The 21460-nt window shown below is 38.0% G+C and overlaps 1 protein-coding gene across 1 annotated transcript in view; it reads right to left on the reverse strand.

The window, feature by feature from the left end:
* The window catches only part of LOC127636914 (dopamine beta-hydroxylase-like), a 34867-nt gene extending 14871 nt beyond the window's left edge, over positions 1–19996 (reverse strand). The window contains exons 1-8 of the mRNA XM_052117715.1: positions 19666–19996; positions 13922–14068; positions 12589–12846; positions 10177–10353; positions 7717–7819; positions 3882–4048; positions 2438–2581; positions 47–85 (exon numbers count right to left, since the gene is read on the reverse strand). Of these exons, the coding sequence (XP_051973675.1) occupies positions 47–85; positions 2438–2581; positions 3882–4048; positions 7717–7819; positions 10177–10353; positions 12589–12846; positions 13922–14068; positions 19666–19992 (1362 nt within the window). The 5' untranslated portion in view covers positions 19993–19996. The remainder of the gene's footprint in view (positions 1–46; positions 86–2437; positions 2582–3881; positions 4049–7716; positions 7820–10176; positions 10354–12588; positions 12847–13921; positions 14069–19665) is intronic.
* Between the last annotated feature and the right edge of the window lie 1464 nt (positions 19997–21460).

Below are 21460 nucleotides of genomic sequence, written 5' to 3' on the forward strand. Positions count from 1 at the left end.
TACTGTTAATATGCTTCAGTTTTTAAACGTGTGAACAGCAACTTACCGGCAAAACAGTCACCATCTTTTTCAATACACGAATGATCTATACAAAAGTGAAATTATTACAAATGTTAGTGTTGGCTTAATATTTCATTTATATTACATTTATTTGAACCATACATCTAACATGATCACACTGGAAATCGACATGCTGCTTCCGAATGTTCATGTACGTATGAACCTTTTCTTTAGTACTACTGATAGTGTCACATGAGCAGCCTCAGGGACACAGGTTCTAGTCCCATGGACACCAGGAAGTAATCACATTCATGTAAACGAAAGTGAACATGATCAGAAGATTGCATCTTCGCTCTAAACATTTTTTTTACTCCACTGATGGTTAGGTTTAGGATTGGTGTTTGGTTTAGGGGGTAGAGTTATATGCATATGTTTTGACTGATTTGCATCGTTTAGGGTTAGAATAGGGTAAAATATACTTTTGTTGCCACCCTGTGGGCATTTCACTCTGAAAATGGTCAACAACACTTACAGTTTCAGCCACTGGGGCAGTGGTTTAAATTTCAGTAAACATAGACCGATTTCAGCAGCAGAACTTTCAACCTATGGATCCCATGTTTTTTGTTTTTTTATTAGTGGTGTTTGCTAAAGTTATGGTACTAACTCTAAGGCAACTCACCTGGTGGTGAGATTTGCATGGAAAGCAGGTAATCAAAATTATTCTGAATTTTAAAATCTTTTTTTTTTATAAAATACTTTCTGTCAGGTGAACATATTTATAGCTTACTTTTATATTTTGCCAACATGGTACAGTAAACATATCAGACAGTAATACCATAGTACTTTGACCTACATAGCATAGTAACAAATTATTACCATTGTTGGGTTTAATATAATTAATTTTTTAGTACAACAAGTGTAACATTTGACATTTTAAGTTTGGTTAATTACTTTTAAGAACATAACTTGGGTCACACATATTTCTAAAATTATACATTATAATGTCGACTATATGTAAAACATGAATTATGTTCATATGTACATCTATTTGTGTTTCTGTGAGAGCTGAAGGTCGTGTGCCCCCTAACAAGTCATTTTAAGAGAGAAACGTGGTGCTGTGTAACACTTGCCTGTGACAATAAACAAAAAGGAAATTAAAGGGATAGTTCTCCCAAATTAGCAAGAACGAAATTAAAAGGATAGTTCACCCAAAAAAAATAAAATTCTCTCATTATTTACTGTCCCTCATGCTATCCCTGATGTGATTGTTATACGAATATTTCAGCTCTGTAGGCCCACATAATGCAAATGAATGGTAGCTAGAACTTTGAAGCTACAAAAACACATAAAGGCAGCATAACATTAATCCACAAGACTCCAGTGGTTAAATGCATATTTCTAGAAGTGATATGATCAGATCAATATTTAAGTCCTATTTTACTATAAATTCTCTTCTCTGCCCAGTAGATTGCTGATCTGCATGAAGAATGTGAATCGCCAAAAACAAAAGAAGAATTTGAAAGTGAAAGTGGATATTTATAGTAAAAAAGGACTAAAAAATTTATCTGTTTCTCAACCACACTTATCATATAGCTTCTGAAGACATTATAGATTATACCACAGGAGACGGATGTATTACTTTTCTGTTGCCTTTAAGTGCTTTTGGAAATTCAAAGTTCTGGCACCATTCACTTGCATTGAGAGCTGAAATATTCTTCTAAAAATCTGTGTTTGTTTTCAGCAGAAAAGAGAAAGTTATTCAGATCTGGGATGGTATGAGGGTGAGTAAATGATAAGAGAATTTTTATTTTTGGATGAACTATTCCTAAGTTATCATCACTGAACATGGTATTTACATGGTACTCCAAGGTACATAAAAAATGCTGTGGTATTAATAATAATAATAATACTTTATTTTTATTTAGCGCCTTTAAAGATAGCTTCTCAAGGTGCTTTATTTAAAAAAAGAGAACAAGAATATAAGAAGAAATAGCATAAAAAATAGAGTATACAAACATGCATATTACTATGGTACCATGTCCATGAAACCCTAACCATAGTGCTGAATATGGTTGCTGTAGGAATTGAAATCCCGCCTTTCAGTTAAGAGAGCCAATCACTTTTCTGACGGAGACATTACCTGTTAGTTAACAATAATGCACATTGAAAACAGAAAACAACCTGGACATTTTTGTTTTTGTTTTTAGCATGATCTAAGCTAAACAAGCACAATTTATAATATTGCTGATTTGAAATATGTTACTTGCTTGTAATCTTGACCAACCATCTTGGAGATTTCGGTCTTTCCCCATTCAAGTAAATTGGAGCTGCAATTGTACCCACAGACCTGACATGCCTTAAAGGGTCTTTGATTATGCTGCAAAGGATTTGTATGCCCAATATGGATGGTCTTGTTTGATAATGTGTGTGTATGTACCTGGTAATGTGTGCTGAAATGTTTGTCCTCTTGTACCACCTCCACCTCTCTGTCTCCTCGTACCAGGACAGTTCTCACCCCCAGCCCGGCCAGGTGAGTGTGTAACTGGGATGCAAAGATATGTATACCCCCTGCAGGAAGAGCCTAAATGAGAGAAATAAACATAGATTTTCATGCGTGAATTAATAATGAACTGCCATTTCAGCAATGTAAAAACAATACTCAGTTATCTTTGAATATTCTTTATTCCAAGCTTAAAAGAATAATTCCAAGCCAGTATTGTTTCTTACTTTCATGGAATACAAAATAAGATTAAAGGCTCTTATATTTCTTGCACATATTCAAAGTTGTCACAGTCCAGACTGATCACATTGTGAATTCGGCAGCAGTAGATCGAAATTTTTGCTGTTGAAATCAGTCTGTGCTAATCTAAATTTTAATCCCTGCCCCCCAGTGGTCGAAGCTGTAAGTGTTGTATAATTATGTGCGATGAGTCTCTGTATAAAAAGTCCACAGGGTGGCGCCAAAAGTGAGTTGTATTTTTAATTGTAAATGTTGTCAAACAGTCAAAAGGAATACATATTTTGCTTATTCTACCGCTAACCCAAACCCCATCTGTAAAAATAACTGTCAGTGGAGTAAAATTTGTAATTTAAAGTGAAAATCCAACCTCAGAGTTACGCTTACCATGTGAACACGACAACTTATTTCGATTTCCTGTGTGATCATGTTGCACAGTCAGTCACAAGACACTTGAAAACCAATGATAATTTAATATGAATTGTAGTCTGTTCCTCACCTATCTTTTGGTTTCTGAAGACTTGGAAAATTATGCGAGTGATATGGACTATTTTTAGGGGATTTGATGGTGTTTTTGTCCTTGTTGGAGCTTGACAGCCACTGGTCACTGTATGCTTTCTTTGCATGGAAAAGAGCAGCTAGGACATCATGTTTAACTTCTCATTTTGCATTCCACAGTAGAAAAAAGTAATTCTGGTTTGAAAGTGAGGGTGAATAAATGGTGGCTAATGAACCAAATATATATTCTGTAATACTAACAAGTAGATGATAAACTATTCCTTTAAAAAAAAAAAATCTTTTGTTAAAGAGTTTTTGCCTCTGTGGGCTGGATTATTATAATTTTATTACATATAGTCCTAGATAGGAAAGTATTTTTAGTGCTTTTGTAGTCTTTCAGTCTCTTGCGATTGCACAGTTTTCTCAAAATTAGGCTTAATCTGATTTCACGATACCACCCAATGAGTTTTAATTTAATTTCAACCCAGAATGCAGATATAACTATATAGATTGGATTTATCTTCAAGTCAGAACGTAGCTGCTTTGCTTAATTTGTTCTGGGTTGATGCATTGCATCTCATTTTGACTCATGTGCAGTGATGCCAGTATTTAGGAAAGTTTGCATGTCAAGTGAGGAAGCTCGAACCGTCTGTGTGCACTTGGCGGTGCAGTAGCCAGTCAGCTGGAAAGCGCGCTGGCGGGGGGGAATGGCCATGACAGGGGTGTACACTAGCCCAAGCTCCATGATGCCCGCATCAAACCTCCTCAGAGATGGAGTGTACCATAAACGAATGCCTGAGGAGTCCCTTCGTCCTGTGACAAAAATAAACACACATAGAATTTGTGAAGAGGAGTTATGTATTCAAAAATAACAACAAGAATGCTGGTTTAATCAGTCTTGTGAGGAGTTTTGAAGAAAGTGTGTTGGGGGGGGTGGGGGGGGGGTGAGTCATACTAAACTATGCTTTCTGAAGAAAGGTTGAGTGGTGCTCATCCATGAAAAACTCGCTACCATGATGCTAAAGTGTTGTTGGTGGTTGCTATGGTCTTGCTATGTGGTTGCCAGGGTGATGCTAGGTAGTTGCTAAGGTGTTCTGGGTGGTTACCAGGGTGATGCTAGATGGTTGCTAAGGTGTTCTGGGTGGTTTTTAGTGCATTGCTTAATGTTATCTTGGTGTTTGCTTACAGGACCAAGTCAAAACAGCCCATACCTAAGTCTCTATGATGTTCTGCAGTCGAGATGCAAAGAAAACCCTAATTGACAATACTGTACATTTACAATTATAACTAAAGTTTAGAAAGCCCTTAGTTGTAAAAGTAAGGCTATTAACATTAGGGTTTTACTCTATTAGTTATGCTCTATGGGGCAACTGTGGCTCAGGTGGTAGAGCAGGTCGGCTGCCAATCGCAGGGTTGGTGGTTTGATTCCGGCCCACACAACTCCACATGCCGAGTTGTGGATACTCCCTTGGGCAAGACACTGAACCCCAAGTTGCTCCCAATGGCAGGCTAGCACCTTGCATGGCAGCTCTGCCGCCATTGGTGTATGAGTGTGAATGTGGATGGGTGATTGGGACACAGTGTAAAGCGCTTTGGTAACCTCTAATGTTAACAAAAGCACTATATAAGACAATTTACCATTTATTAAAGGTGTTTATAGCAACTGTCTGCATGCCCACAGTTTAAAGGAATAGTCTGGGTTCAATACAAGTTGAGCTCAATTGACAGAATTTGTGGCATAATGTTGATTATCACAAAAAAAATTATTTTGACTTTCATAAAAAAAAAAAATTTACCAGTGAAAACTCTGGGTTACAGTGAGGCACCTACAATGGAAATGAATGGAGCCAATTCGTAAATGTATACACCACAATATGTATTCAAAATGCATGTTAACATGATTTAAGTGTGATAAAATCGCTTACTAACCATTTCTGTGTAAAGTTATATCCAATTTGACACCGTAGTACCAAAAATCAAAGGGTTCTCAATGGGGGCGGTACTGCCCCCAGTGAGCGTTCAAAGGATGCCAGGGGGCGCTGAGAGCAAATTAGTAGCGAGGTTTGGCATTAGGTTACACATTTTGGGTGTTTATCAGTCATGTTAATCTAATCTATCATCAAGCCCTGTTTACATTTAAATGTTAATCTAGACTCCATTATAGGGGTTGGTGCACACTTGTACCACAGTTCATCTGATTCTGAAGTCTAGCGATGTATCTGATGCATCTTGTTTAGCAGCGTCATATAGACAGGTGAAGTCACAACCTCAGCTAATGCACCTGTATGGCTCAGTAGGTGGATACGGCTCAATAGACAGAGCAGCGCGAGTGCAAAGCAGGTGAGTTTTTACTCACAGACCGGTCTCAAGCTCTTAAATGCACAACTCTGATCATTGCAGTGCTGTGAGAATCAGTGAGAAGAAAGGCACCAGATGCAGCAACCATTCGTCACAGAATTCTACATCCCCACCCTTGAATTTACTGTAACACTAACTGTACTTTAGGCAGAAATAGATTGATTATAAATATTATCATATCACTACTTCAGCTCTAATACATTTGTCATAGGCTACATTAGGGGAGTGAGGGAATATAATACATTTTTGTTACAACTTTTAAATGTTTATATTTTGTTTATTTTTTTACATGTGTTTAGAGTACAGTAGGTCTGCTGTTTGTAATTACAAAAATTCTTTAATTTGTTTAATAGAAAGCATGTTACATCTAACCACGCTAGTGAAGTAGATCATGCTTTCATGTGCTTGGTCTTGTTACAAATACCATTGTTAAAACTATTAAAAAAATAAATAAAATACATTTAAATTTTCAAAAGGGCAAATGCAAAATACACCATTTTTTTAAAGATGAAATAGAAATGTCTTAAAGAAATAGGCTAAAATATTTTTGTTTGTGTCTAAGAAAATATAAGTGATTTTGTTTGCCTTCAGAAATTCCAAGTAATGACTCATTTGAATTAATAAGAACCTGATAAAAGTTCCAACTAAGTCACACTGTTAGACTAATTTAGTCACATATATTAGGTAACTTTTTATAGATGTTATAGATATCCTTACTGATGTTGATGCCAATACATTTACTTCTACATCCAGTAGAAAGGGAATGAAGTAGGGGGGCATTCATCAAAAAAAAGGTTGAGGTAGTGTTATTATAGAACTAAAAAGGTTTAAACAAATTTACAGCTCAAATAATATACAAGTTTTAACAGTAGAACTCATGTAAGTGCTTTTATTAAATTATAAGGTTTACAACCCTCCAATACTGGCCCCATTCACTTCCATTATACACCTATGAACCAAAATATTATGACCACTCACATGTGACACAAATAATGTTGATCATTTCCAAATGTAATTGGTCCTACTCGCCCCGCTCTGAATGTGACTTGAACCGGCGTCTCTTGTGTGGGAGGCAGGTGCTCTAACAAGGAGGCTAAAAACTACAGCCTCTAGCGCCAGTCGCTAATGCACCTCTTGAGGTCAGGAGAGTGAGGTTTACACACTGCACAGCTATCTACCAGCTGCCCCCCTAAACCTCACTCCCATCCAGGTCATGGCACCATTGTAACCAGCCCTGCTCACCCCTCTCTGAATGGGACTCGAACCGGCGTCTCCGGCATGGGAGGCGGGTGCGCTAACAAGGAGGATAAAGGCTACAGCCTCTAGCGCCAGTCGCTAGTGCACCTCTTGAGGTCAGGAGAGTGAGGTGTACACACTGCACAGCTATCTACCAGCTGGCTCCCGTTACACAAACAAGGCCACATGTCAAGGTCTGGGTAGATTAGATCGTAAGTTAATGGTCTTTGATGGTCAGTTCTCAAAGTCAACGTGTTGAATGCAGGAGAAATGGGCAGGAGTAAAGACCTGAGCGACTTTGATAAGGGCAAAATTGTTATGGCCAGACGACTGGGTCAGAGCATCTCTAAAACGGCAAGCCTTGTGAGGTGTTCCTGGTCAGCAGTGGAAAGTATCTACCAACAGAGGTCCAAGGAGGGACAAACCATAAACTGGCAACAGAGTGTTGGGCGCCCTAGGCTCATTTTTACGTGAGGCAACAAATGCTGTTCCGTCTGGTCCAAACCGACAGAAGGTCTACTATGACAAGTCCGATCCACGGTGGTTTCACATTGCAACTTAAAGGACTTGAAGGATCTGCTGCTAATGTCTTGGTACCAGATACCACAGGACAGCTTCAGGGGTCTTGCAGAGTCCATGCCTCAGCAGGTCAGTGCTGTTTTGGTGGCACGAGTAGGACCAACAGCATATTAGGAAGGTGGTCATAATGTTTTGGATCATCAGTGTAAATGCCTCACTATAATCTTCATTTTTGCTTTTAAAAGAAAAGGAGTAGTCAGTATAAATATAAATTTGCCACAAATGCTGTTGATTGAGCTTAACTTGTATTGAAGTCTATGGCATGTTGCCTGCCTAAGAAAGAACAATAGGAAGTATTTTAAGTATACCTGATATAAGGAGAGGGTTGTGGTAATGAACTTCAAGACGAAGAAACCTAGAAGATCCATCTCCTCCCAGAGGCGAACCAGCATCAGCAGGGTAATAGAATTGCTGTGCATACACAAATACAAAATTATATGGTGGCACCAAAATTATTTGAACATTTCGACACAGTTTAAAACAAATTCTGAATGTCATTGCATTAAAGAATAAAATAACCAAAAAAATGGCATATGCCATCTCAGCATATTTCTCAGTTTTTCTCAGAACCAATTTCACTTTTCTAAGGCATTTTTGCAATGACTTAAATCCTACTGGTCCCAAAATGATTTTAGTGGATGTATAAAGTCCATACAGTATATTATCATTAAATATTGCATTAAATATTTTTTCAATTTGATTTGTAGTGACCTGTTTTGTATCTCTTTTTGGAGTATTTTGACAATAGGCCTATATTACCTGAGCTAATGCGTAAACATTTTTGCATAAATATTTTTTGAATGGATATTTTTATTATATTAAATACAGTATCTAACATGTTCTGTCCTGTTTATCACACTGTTTTGTTTTAATGTTTAACCAGAACATTTTTGTAACAAATGGCACACACTTGTGGTGTTCCTGGTCAAAAATAGCTCATTAAAATGTATACAAATCTCTCATTATGAATATATTTTCACTAGATATTGCATTCGATCTTTTTGTTAACTTGATTTTGAGTAATTAGAGCAGGTTTTATACTTCTTTTTGGAACTAATTACTGTAATAGTAGGCTTTGTTGACCTGACTTTATACAACTTTTTTTTTGTGCTATTTATCACACATGTATTGTTTTAATGTTGTTTTTATATTTAACAAAGAAGTTTGCTTTGACACATACATTTTTAATCTTTGTGAGAATTTGAAAGTTCCTCAAAAACATTGTTATAATATTAGTTCTTTGTTCCTGTGGGGTCAAGAAAAGTTCAGAAGTTGCCTGGGATATAAACGATTGTGTGTGTGTGTGTGTGTGTGTGTGTGTGTGTGTGTGTGTGTGTGTGTGTGTGTTGTGTGTGTGTGTGTGTGTGTGTGTGTGTGTGTGGGGTCAGGTTTAGGTAGTTTACAAGGACATTGTTTTAGGTTATAAACTGGTAATTACAAGTGTAGTATGCTATAAATGTGGTTTATGAGGACATTTCTAGTGTCCCTATAATTCAATACTTAAATGCTTAAAAAACATACTAAACTAGCAGGCTGCTTTCATATGCTCACTTGCGCATGTCTGCGTGTGCCGTGGGCGAAGAATTCGTACAAAAGGGTGCCTTAGTTTTAAAAAGTTTGGGAACCAATGCTAGAGCCATAATGACACACAGAAAGGCCACATTATTTAAGACTTGTGATGTACAGTAAAGGCGAAATATAGACCCTACTTTGTCCATTCTGAAAACTCTGAAATACCGAATTACATAACCGCCCTCCTTCCACCTCCAGTTTCTCGCCCCATACTCGTCTCTTTTCTCTCTCCATCACACCCTCCCTGTCTCTCACCCACTCCTGCTCTTTCTCTCGCCAGGCATCAAACAACATTTAAAAAACAAAATGATGAAAAACTAAAAGAGAAACCGCAATCTAATGAAGAAAAACCACATAATCTCATCTCTCCAGCTTGACATTGGCAGCGAGCAGAACACATGATTCGAGTTTGTTTTACTCCCATGTAATCCTACTGGAGGTCTGTCTCTCTCTTTCTTTTTCTCTTCGAGCTCTCCTTCAGTCCCTGGCTCCATAGCTGACATATCAGGACGCCTCTGCATTCAGTTTGGCTCTCAGCTCTGCTCAAAACCAAAAAACCATGACTGGCACCTACTAAGAGTGGGCGAATTAGCTCAAATGAAGCCCATCTGTATGTTTGCCCCCTAAAATGAACATCTAAAAATGCTTATTATCATAAGCTCTGTTTTTAGCTTGCTCAACTTAGAGCTAAACAGGGAACAATTGATTTGAAGAGTGACCTCTATGGATTTGATTAATTGGGAAACACACTGTCGAAGATTTGGAGACAACAAACACATGTGACCAGGAGCTGACAAGCTCCAAAAAGGACAAAAAAGCAGATTTAAAACAACAAGAAAGTAGTACATGTGATTCACACTATACGGTATGTCAAGTATTCTACGACAGCCATAAGATTGCTTTGTAAAATAAAGCTATTGAACGACTTCAAATAATAATGTATGAGTCAAATGAACTACATTTATGGTGATTTTCTGTCCTTTTTGGAGCTTGACAGTCATGATCACCATCTCTACTTTCATTGTATGGAAAAGAGCAGCTTGAACATTGAGCTACTATTGTCTTTTACAGAAGAGAGTAATACAGGTTTGAACAATGTTCAAGACAGTAAATAAAAACAGAATACATTTTTGGGTTATCTATTAATTTAATATTATTGGATTGGGATTGTGTTTGAAGAACTGTAGCTTCCGTACCTCAGCTCCCATGGCCCAGGCAGCCAGAACATGGCGGCAGTAATTGAGTTTACGAGGCTTCATCTTAGAGTCACAGGAGCCGCTGTATTGTGGAACGGTGTCCATCTGTGGGGAGCATTCAAACACCTCGATATGATGAACGATGGCTTCATTACCAGGAGTGATCACTGATTCATACTGCAAAGAGAAATGAAATGAATAATTTCTGTTCAATCATATAACCAACGTAACAACATAAAAATGGGGAACATTAATTTTTTATGTGTTGCTAGGTGGTTAGGGTGTTCTGGGTGGATGCTAAGGTGTTGCTTGGGGGTTGTTATGTGGTCCTGACTGAATTGTTATTTCGGCAAGTTCCACGTGACAGGGAATCAGAGACAAATTTGGTATGTCGTTCATCCTTCCACCATTCTCGATGCTAAGGTGTAACTAGGTGTTTGCTAGGATGTTGCTATGTGGCTGCTAGGGTGTTCTGAGTGATTGATAAGGTGTTAAGTACTTGTTATGGTGTTGCTAGGGTGTTATTGGTAGTTGCAAATGCATTGCTAATTGGTTGCTTGGGTGTTCTGGGTGGATGCTAGGGTGTTCTGTGTGGATAATAAGGTGTTAATATGGATATTTTAGAGTGGTTTGGGTGATTGCTTAGGCATTGCTAGGGTGTTCTGGGTAGTTGCTAAGGTGTTTCCAGGTGATGGCTAGGATATTCTGGGTGGTTGTTAAGCTGTTAGGTGTTTTATAGGGTGTTGCTAAGTGGTTCTGAGTGAATACTAAGGTGTTTCTTGGAGGTTGCCAGTGTTATCTGGGTAGATGCTAAGTTTTTCTGTGCTTGCCAGGATTTTGCTAAGGTTCTCTGGGTGGATACTAAGATATTTCTAGGTGGTTGCAATGGTGTTCTGAGCGGTTGCTAAGGTGTTCTGTGTTTTCTAGGACATTGCTAGGTGGTTGCCTGGGTGTTCTGGGTGTTTGCTAAGCTGTTTCTTGGTGGTTGCTTGGGTTTTCTAGGTGTTTGCTACGGTGTTCTGGGTGGTTGCTAAGCTGTTAGGTGTTTGCTAGTGTGTTGCTTGGTGGTTGCTAGGGTGTTCTGGTGGATTCTAAGGTGTTTCTTGGTGGTTGCTATGGTATTCTGAGCGGTTGCTAAGGTGTTCTGTGTTTTCTAGGACATTGCAAGGTGGTTGCCTGGGTGTTCTGGGTGTTTGCTACGGTATTCTGGGTGGTTGCTAAGCTATTAGATGTTTGCTAGTGTGTTGCTAGGAGTTTGCTGGGGTGTTCTGGGTGGTTGTTTCGTTGTCAGATGTTTGCTAGGGTGTTGCTAGGTAATTGCTAGGGTGTTCTAGGTGGATTTTTGGGTGTTGCTAGGTGGTTGCTCAGGTGTTCAGGGTGGATACTTAAGTGTTACTAGGTGGTTGCTAGGGTGATATTAGTGGATGCTAAGGTGTTGGTAGACAGTTGCTAAGAGTTGTGAGAGGTTGTAAAGTCAGGGCTTACTGGCCCATGTTAAAATAGCCCACCCATGTCTCTATGTTTTTCTGGTGAATAAATATGGCTTGGAGTCTATAGGATTTGTTGCCCATTTTATCATGTGGTAGTTAAAAATCATAAGCCTGATCCAGTGTTTCCAGCGCCAGCAGCGCTCCACAGCTAAATCTCCTATACCAGAGCAAAATAAGTTATATTTAATACATATCATTTCTATACCTGAGCTTGCAATCTTAATTGAATGTGATGACATAAAAATAATGTGTACCACAAAATAATGCCAAGACAACCTTTCTATCTTTATATTGTGTTGTCTTCACTGGATACGCTCAAAAACAAACATTCAGTGTGATTATAGTAGTCTTTTTCACAAACAAGTAAATATTCTGATTTTTTTAATGAATCACACAATAAGACAAGCTATCAGTTTGAATCAGTCTGATGAATCCTTCATTGAATAAACTCACAAAATCTGACAGAGCAGTTCCTGAATTAACAACTTAAGTGGGTTTTCCCGATACAAAAACATAATTCTGTAGAAAACACTGCTGTGATCACTTAGAATAATACAGCACACCTCTCCTAGCAAACCACATGATTTCAGGTATCATCATGTCCATAACATGAACAATGCGGCAAAAGTTACATGCCGTACCATTTTGTGCTAAGTTTAATACTTGGGCTTAAGGGTGTGTTCAAATCCCAAACACTACAGATGAGCAATAATAATAGTGATGCTTGCTTTAGCAAACAACACTAATTATCATATTCAATTTACATCACCCCAAACTTGCAAAACTTTTGCACCAAAAAGCACAATATATAATTGATCAAGGTACCTGGCATGCTTCAATTATTGACCATGTCTCTTAAAGTTTACATAGAAAGGTTTTATGTAATATTATGATACAAGTGGCTCTAAGACTTTGAAGTTACCATGACAATGTGGTTCTTGGGCATATTGGGGGGAAGCTGATAGATGTGGCACCAGTAGGTGGTCTCTTGTGTGGGGATGATGACATCAGGCGCCAGGACCTCTAGGGTCCGTACATCTCTCGGGAGAGAAGGGGGGAGAGTGTTTGGACGCAAGAGAAGGACTCGCTGGACACCAGGCTGAAGGCGGGACATGTTGAGCTCATGTAAAGACAGGACTGGATGCTCCAGTATGGCATAGATGAAGTGAACAGTGCCTTCCTGAAAATCAGAAGTTTTGGTTTAAGTACAACTGCTTTTAAAATTGGTATCGGTCCTTTAAGGTATAGTTCATGCAGAAATGAAAAATCTGTCATTATGTACTGTGATGAGGAGGAGGGCATGGCCAGGCCGAGAGGAAGGCGCTGAGTAGCCTAATCAATGGGAGAGGGATAATGGAGGATGCCCAGGGATGCCAGAAAGAGAGAGAGAGAGAGAGAGAGAGAGACGCATGCAGCCACTCTGTGTGTGTCTTTATGTTTCAGTTTTATGTTGGTGTCTAATTAAAGTTATTTTAAATGTTAATTCGGTTCCCGCATCCTCCCTTCCCAAACCTTGTTACATGTACTAACTCTTCTGATATTCCAAATCCATATGGAACACAATGCGTTAATGCAGGGAAGATTATCATTGATGAAACTTTTGTTTGTTTTTAAATTTTAGAAGACTCTGAATATAGTGTATGAGTGGTTTGCACCACTTTAATTATACATTTATGGTGTTTGTTTTATTTTCATTGTATGGTAAAGTGCAATGTGAATGTAACGGTAACCAGCTGGTACATGATTGCTGTGCAGTGTTTAAACCTCACTCTCCTGGCCTTAAGAGATGCACTCATGGCCAATGCTAGAGGCCATGGCTTTTATAGCCTCCTTGCTAGTGCATCTGACTCCAATGCCAGGGATTGCCGGTTCGAATATCATTCAGGGCAGGTCGAATAGGAGCTGTGACATGAACATTCTGCCTAAAATCTTCTTTTGTTATTCATAGAATAAATAAACTCATACAGGTTTGGAATGACATAAGGGTGAGTGAATAATTACAGAATTTTCATTTTTGGGTGAAATATTCATTTGACTAAAAAAAAATTACATACTACAGATAAGGTCTTTAATATGTTTAACTGAGTCTCTTTTCTTACAATTTGGAGCATTTAAGGAGACTGAAAGAAATAGAACAAAAACTTTGTTCTCTCTTTCTATCTATTTCTACTTGTCATACCACAAGTACCATATAAAAAAAATACCAAATACCACTACTTAACAGCTGTTCTATTTGAATTTGTTTAGTGCTTTGCCTCTATGATGTAGTCTCGTGGGTCGCAGGTGCTGAATGGTCTTTTGAAAAGCAGGAAGAAGCCTTCAGTGGATTGATGAGTCTCAAGCAGCTGATAGTCCTGATGAGTGTCTAACATCACTCGACCTTCACTGTCACTCCATGCATCCTAGAAATATTACATATAAAAAAAAATAAATATCAAATATGCATCGAGAATATTTGTTCAAACGCTGTACATGTACAAATATTTTGGACTAAATAAGTATATACTTTATATGAATACATGAATATACAGCAAGGAATCCAGAGGTGATGACAATGAAAATAAATTTTTGAACAATCTAGACATCTATATCTATATATATATCATATATATATATATATATATATACACATACATGATAGATAGATAGATAGATAGATAGATAGATAGATAGATAGATAGATAGATAGATAGATAGATAGATACACACACAGATACGATAGATAGATAGATAGATAGATAGATACACATATGTCAGACGGACACTTTTGGAGCATCTCACTTTGGTTGAATCCCGTTATAAACACAGTAAAGTTTGGATACTGTGTCAAGTTAAATGTAGTTTGAAACTTAGAAAAACATTTGGAGTTGCACTCCCTCTAGCTGTGTCTGTCTGTCCTCATCTTGTGCTGTTTGTTCTCAGTACATTAAGTGTGGTTTGTTGCCTCTACAGCTGTGCTGCCTGTTCAACTGGAGTTGCGCTTACCACCCCTTATTACCGACTGAGACTCATTGAAATATGAAGGTGGTATGACAATTCCTTATTATGATCAGGAAGCATTATTAATTGTGTTATTATTTGACCACGGTATTTTTAATAAATCAAATGTGAAAATCGATTAGATCCAATTATTATTAATGAAGCTGTCTACACTAATGTTGCAATAAGGGTCTGTTCCAAAACATAGTGAGCTGCCTCCAGAGGCAGCATTAGGCATCATATGTGCGCTCCAGAAACAACAGCTGTTTCAAAATGTAGGTATCATAATAATGCTGCTTCCTAAGGTATCTTGTTTTAGCCAAATTCTAAGATATCATCATAAATATCCTTCCCGGAGGTAGACGATCGCAGAATGCAGCGTGATAAGCTTGATGGACGAAGACGGATAAATGTTCATTATAAATATACTAATAATCAATTCAGTACTGAAAAGTGTATTGAAATCAGTTGCAACGAGTTGAGTCTCCCATGCGCTGTGCATGATGAGCACTAATTGAATGACGCATATAGCTGCCGCCAATTAACCTTTCAGAGCTCCTTGCTATGAACAACAGTGCGTCTCAATCAGCTCCATATGTCGTGAATCAGTATATCGTGAACACAAATTCAGGCACTGGCAAGGGTGTTCATTCATTGAACATTGGGACAATGTTCACTAGCGACACGATAACGAGCTCGCGCATTCAAGTGTAGCTGTTTTTAATCTGCATATCATACAAATGACACTATTGTTAATTTTCATTGAAGATTGTCAAACGTGCAGTGTTATTATAACAGATAAATGGCATAAATAAAAAAATGAAAAAATGCATTTTAAACTCAATTTCAACAACTCTAATATTTAAAAGATTGTTTCCCTTTCATTGTCATTAGGGATGAAAGACAAACTACATCTCTTTTAAGGAGAAAATAAGGCTTTGGCATCATTTATTACACTTGTGCTTGTCTTCTAATGACTTGAGAGACTTCAGAATATATGACGACGTTTCCGGTAAGGGAATCTTTTGAGCAACGATGCTCCATGTGATTTTTTAAAAACATGTACAATCCTATACAATCACTATGATTCATGTTGTCTTAACTGTGTAAATATAACAAAGAATAACTTTTAAATTATACAACACATATCATATTATAAATCAAGATATAAATTGCAAAATTTAACATTAATCTGTTCAGTTTTCTAAAATTAGCTTACAAGCTAGCCAGTTACTCTATTAGCTTAGCATACTGCTGTCTTCTTCTCAGCTTCATTTTCATGAAATTTCTCCTCACTGTCGCCACCTACTGATACGGCGGTATGATTATTTTCAATAGAACTTTTAAGTTGTGGTATATTTAATAATTTCACAAACTTTGAAATATTTTGTATCTTTTTAGGGTTAGGTTTATGGGTAGGGATAGGTGTAGGTGTATGGTTGCTGTGGGACTCCAAATAAACACAACAAACACAGTGTATGAATGTGACATCCAACTATGGCAAGACTCAAGCATTTAGCTGTTTTTTTAAAGGAGGCGTTACTTGTAGTAGGCTTGTATTATGTTTATTTGGAGTCCCACAGTAACCATACACCTACACCTATCAGGATGCAGACAGACCCTTCTCCCTATTAAGAGCATTCCAAATCTGTCTCTTATGACACTCCACGTCAGTAAGGATGAATTTCTCATTCTAGAGAGCATTTTGATTGGACATAAATTTGTATATGCCCCTGAGTCTAATATGATGTATATATTCAATGTCAATATTTTTGGTTTCTTTCTTTCTTGAGAAACACAGTAAATTTGGAATGCATATATTGCTAAAAAAAAAAAAAGTATTAATTATTTAGTCAACTCAGAGGTAGATTAGCTACAATGCTAACTGTGGAAGTAAATGCCACAAAATTCATTGACACTGATTTCATGGCATCAAATTTTTCACTCTCTATTATCTATTTATCTGTTTGTTTGTTTGCTCATTCATTCATTTATTCGATTTTAAAGCCAAACACCCCTGTGTAGCCCACATTAATGTGTTAGTTCAGCTCATGTCTCAGCAGCGATTCAGTGTTTTGACTTGTGATGTCTGTTCCCCTTCTCACAGACAGATGCTGTGGGAGGCAGGGTGGACGGCAGGCCATACAACATTTATTCAAGTTGAACCAACCTGCATAGCCCATAGCCAAAAAAAACCCGAAAACATTCATAATGAATGACGGAGACTTCGACACAAGCATAACCTACTGCTTTGAACCACTTTATTTGGGGTGCGATGGGTGAAAAGAGAGTTGTTCAGCTCAATGTGTGTGTAGGTGTCAACTGTATCAGGAAATCATAACAACATCCATAAAGCAACACTATTTCGACTCAAGAGTAATAGAGAGTATGCTCTGACTCGAAAGTTACAGTTTCGTCATCAAACCTCAATTATTGAATGACAAAGAACTGGCTAGTTGAGCATGGTCTTATAAGGGGATAAACATAAAACATGGTTCATTTTCATAAGGGTTTTACAAAAACAATTTTTAACCACAAATAATTTTTTTCACCATTATGTTCATTTCCTGTACTATCGCTATGGTTTTCCAATGGCCTTTGGCCCAGATATTACCCTTGGGCCAAACAAGGCCAACTTGGGTGTGAGGCCGGGTCAATTTCAAAGGCTTTGAAGGAGTTTCGCTGAAATTGCTAGGTTTTGTATCCAGTGCACAATGGTACAGGTTTGGAAAAAATTACAAAATTCCAGGTACAGTACAAATCTGTTAAAATGCCCAATGCCGAAGCTGTGGCAAAAAAAAATCACTTTCCATGGTTCGAGATCTTGGACAGTGTGCTGGTACATCGTTCTACTATTAGTGTAGAGACCACTCAGGACACCGTGGCAGTTGCTAACTATCTAATGTTTACAAAAGATATAAATGGGATATTCTAGATAACACAATACCTCAGCTTGAGACTCCCTCTTGCTTGTGAAATAGGTAGGGTGAGTAATATTGGCACCAGGGTGGGTAGTAAGGGCAGGGCAACACTGCAGGGCTATTGGCCCGATGGTGGGAACGCAGGCCGATTTTGGTCTCGCAGCTTCAGGTCCAAAGCTATTGGCCCCGTTGGGCCAGTTGATAGCACTGTCTTGCACTGACCTGATAGTGGAAAAGCTTCTAATGTTATTTACTTTGTTTCGTGGGACCCTACATCCACATGAGTGGATGTTGTATTTTGGCTTCACTATATGCAACACATAATTTAAATGAATTGAAACAGACTGAATACTATTCACAAGACTCTAAACTGTCTTTTAAGGGTTAAACTTCTGGCACACAGAGACACGTGACACAACAGCATGACGTTGATTACCAAGAAGCGCTTCTACCGGCGCAGAGCCAACAAAAGTGCTTCTGATCTCTGTGACAGGGCGGAGGGTGAGGCTAGGTCGTGATTATACACACCTGGTCCCTAATCAGGCTAATTAAGCCTCCGATAGGGATAAAGGTCGATTGCGGATGGTGGAGGGACAAGAGAGAGATCATATACGGGCAGCTGACCGTCATGTGTGTTTGTGTCACAAATGGGAGAACTGCTGTTTCCCTCCCCCTGTCCCCTCCCAGATTCAGGAAGGCAGGGATGACCTGCTGGCAGACTGAGCTTAAGGCACACTCATAGGCGGAAATCTGAGGGTTGTCCCCCCCCTAAAATATCATTAAAATATGTGTATTGTAAATAATATAATGATATATTCTTAAAATAATTGTTTAAGAAATAAAATAATACAAATGCAAATGGGGCAACAACAAAAAACTCCTTGGTGTCCCCTTCAAAAATTGCTCTTGATAATTGTTATGTTTATTGTCCCCCCCAAAATTCTGATGAAATTTTCGCCCCTGGGCATGCCCTCCCACAGGGAAAAGAAAAAATTCACAACATTTTTGTTCTTCAGCGCACTGATTAACATGATGTCCACAAACGTGGATTTTGGGACATTATTCCCTTACAAGTTGAAAAAACATGTTGCTTAAAAGTTGAAAAAACATTTAGCTTAATTTTAATATAAATTGTGTTATATTTTTGTAAGCATTCAATGGAAAGGAGGAGGCGAGAACCGGCTTTTCAACATAAATAATATTTTAATATAAAACTTAAACAGAAGACACAAACACACACATGACGGACATGTCTCTCTCCCGCACAATCCTTTGCAGTTGACCTTTATCCCTCTCGGAGGTTTGATTAGCCTGATAAGGGACCGGGTGTGTATGATCACGACCCGGCTCCGCCCTCCGCCCTGCCACAATTTTATTTTGTTATCACTGTGCAATCCATGAGAAGGCATTTCTATATTAAATGTGCATTTTCAATTTGAGACTCAATGGGTTCATCTCAAATCTGAAATATTTTGCTTTCAGAGGTTTTATACGGAGTTGAAAATGAAAATATGAATATGAAAATAAGGTGCATTTCAAACTGTTCTGAGACCAGTGGAGACAGACAACACACTGGAGTTAAGTCATTCACTAAATAGAGAGCAAGGGGATATCCTAGCTTTCTATGCAGCTAAGTGCATTCCCTCTTTTCAGGCTGCAGATGATGTTTGAACCACTCAACATGTTTGGCAGACATGCTAAAATGATAATCAGTACATAGATTCAGAATTTTAAATTTAATTTTTCATGGTTGGCAGTGATTGGATGATAATGGTCATTACTTTGAATCTGAAATAATTATACTAATTTCTAAGGTAATGTCTGTAGTGTCTAAAAACCTTTATAAGCAACAACCTGGAAACATTATAGCAATTTGATGGGAAGAAAAACAAATCCACATATGTGGACATACATTTTTAAAAAACAATTTTTCTCTCAAATTTTTTTCTTGTTTTTTAGGTGCTTCTAGTTATGTATTCAGTAATAGTACTTAATCCTGCACCATCCCTTTGTATAGAATACAGGTTTGCAACCCCATAAGGCAAAACCTTAATCAAATCAAATTGTATAAGCAACGCATGCATCAATTATGTTCTTACCCCAAAATATGATTTGTGACCGTCATCCCAGAGAATCACCAGGTCTGCATTTGTGGGTTCTCCTCGATCAGACATGCCGAGCAGAATGCCGTGGTGGAGCTCCTTAACCCTCAGCTGAAGGTAGACTTCCTGGGTGGGATAGCTGATGTTCCAAGACAGCTCCAGCTGACCGGAGGGATCTAAGGGGATGTGATAGGCCAGGGTGGGTCTGGAGTGGATAGCAGGAGCCTGGTAGGATGCCACCAACAGCACCACCACAGTGGCCAAAACGGTGAGGTACATGAGGGTGACGTCTTGAAGCCGCAGGTCCTTGTTTAGAAGACGCATTTCAAAAGAAGTCTCCTTTTTTTCACTTGTTGCAACTTTTGTGGTTTGTTTGCTTTTATGCTTTTATGTTTAGGTCCATTTAAACTGTTTGACTTAATAGTATATTTTCAAGGAATGCCTTTCTGTCCGTCCTTGTGGTTGTCCACTTCTGGGGACTGGTGTGACTTGTTTTGTCCCTCTATCCTCTTGTCTCATGTACGATTTGTTGAAGTCTTTCTTGTCTTTTCCTTTTCTCTTGCAGTTTTCAGACCTTATTGCTGTTGACAGACCGTCTCTTGAGGATCCCAAGTCAGTTTTTCTTCAAATGACTTTCTAGATCAATTTTATTTCTCAGTCAGTAGCTGATTCTCATTTCGGTCTCCACTGGTCCTTTGGTGTTGGTCGACTTCTGTTGGTTGTGGCTTTTGGTCTGCACTGAATCTCTCTGGCTTTTAAGAGCACGACCCTGTGACAGCCTCTATTTTACCCTGGCTAATTGTGTTAGCTGGGTTAACGTAAATTCAATTGTTTATTTTGCCCTCTGGTCAAACTTTTTTTCTCCAACATCTGCTTGTCGTGCGTGGGCAGGGTACACCAATGGCAGATTTCTGTAAAACTATATATTTTTGTTTGTGTGCTACAAACGTGAAACAAATTTTAAGAAAAACTAATCTTTAAGTGTAATTATTGCTTAGACGATTTGCGATGTTAAAGCATAGGACGACATTTGCATTCGGACATTGCTTTTACTTGTTTTGTATTTAAAAGTGTTACCATGTTATTAGGTTCTTGGTAAAGTTGGCCAAGATAATGTGCTCTACAGTAGTTTATTACCTTCACCCTCAACCAATCTCTTCCATTAGGTTGTTTCTAGATCTTTAAGGGAATATTCTTGGTTAAAATCTCCTTTTATATATATATATATATATATATATATATATATATATATATATATATATATATATATATATATATAAAAGGTGGTTAATGTCAGGCCATTGCAATGGAGGTGAATGGGGCCAGTCTATAAATGCTAAAATACACATAGATTCAAAAGTATAGCCACAAGATGTAAACATTATATGTGATAACATGATTTTAGTGTGATCACTTACACGTATCACTCTTATCTGTGTAAAGTTGAATCCAAAATTGGGATTACAGGGTTCAGTTGTCATGACAACAAAGTTGTAATATTGGATATAAGGTTATAGTAAGTACAGATAAGGTGATTTTATCATACTAAAACCATGCTAATATGTATAATGTTAACATCTTGTGGCTCTACTTTTGAAACATTGTGTATTTTAGCATTTATGAACTGATCCTATTCACTTCCATTCACTTCCAGAGATGTCTATTGGGAGTCTTGGAAAGATTTTTTTCTGAAGTGGAAAATAAAAAGCTGCACATTAGAGAGCATAAATGTCAAATTATCATCGTTAATGGAAACAAAAACACTAATTAAGCTTTAAATGAATGTGCTCTT

This window comes from Xyrauchen texanus, chromosome 44 (genome assembly GCF_025860055.1).
Source record: "Xyrauchen texanus isolate HMW12.3.18 chromosome 44, RBS_HiC_50CHRs, whole genome shotgun sequence".
Lineage (NCBI taxonomy): Eukaryota > Metazoa > Chordata > Actinopteri > Cypriniformes > Catostomidae > Xyrauchen > Xyrauchen texanus.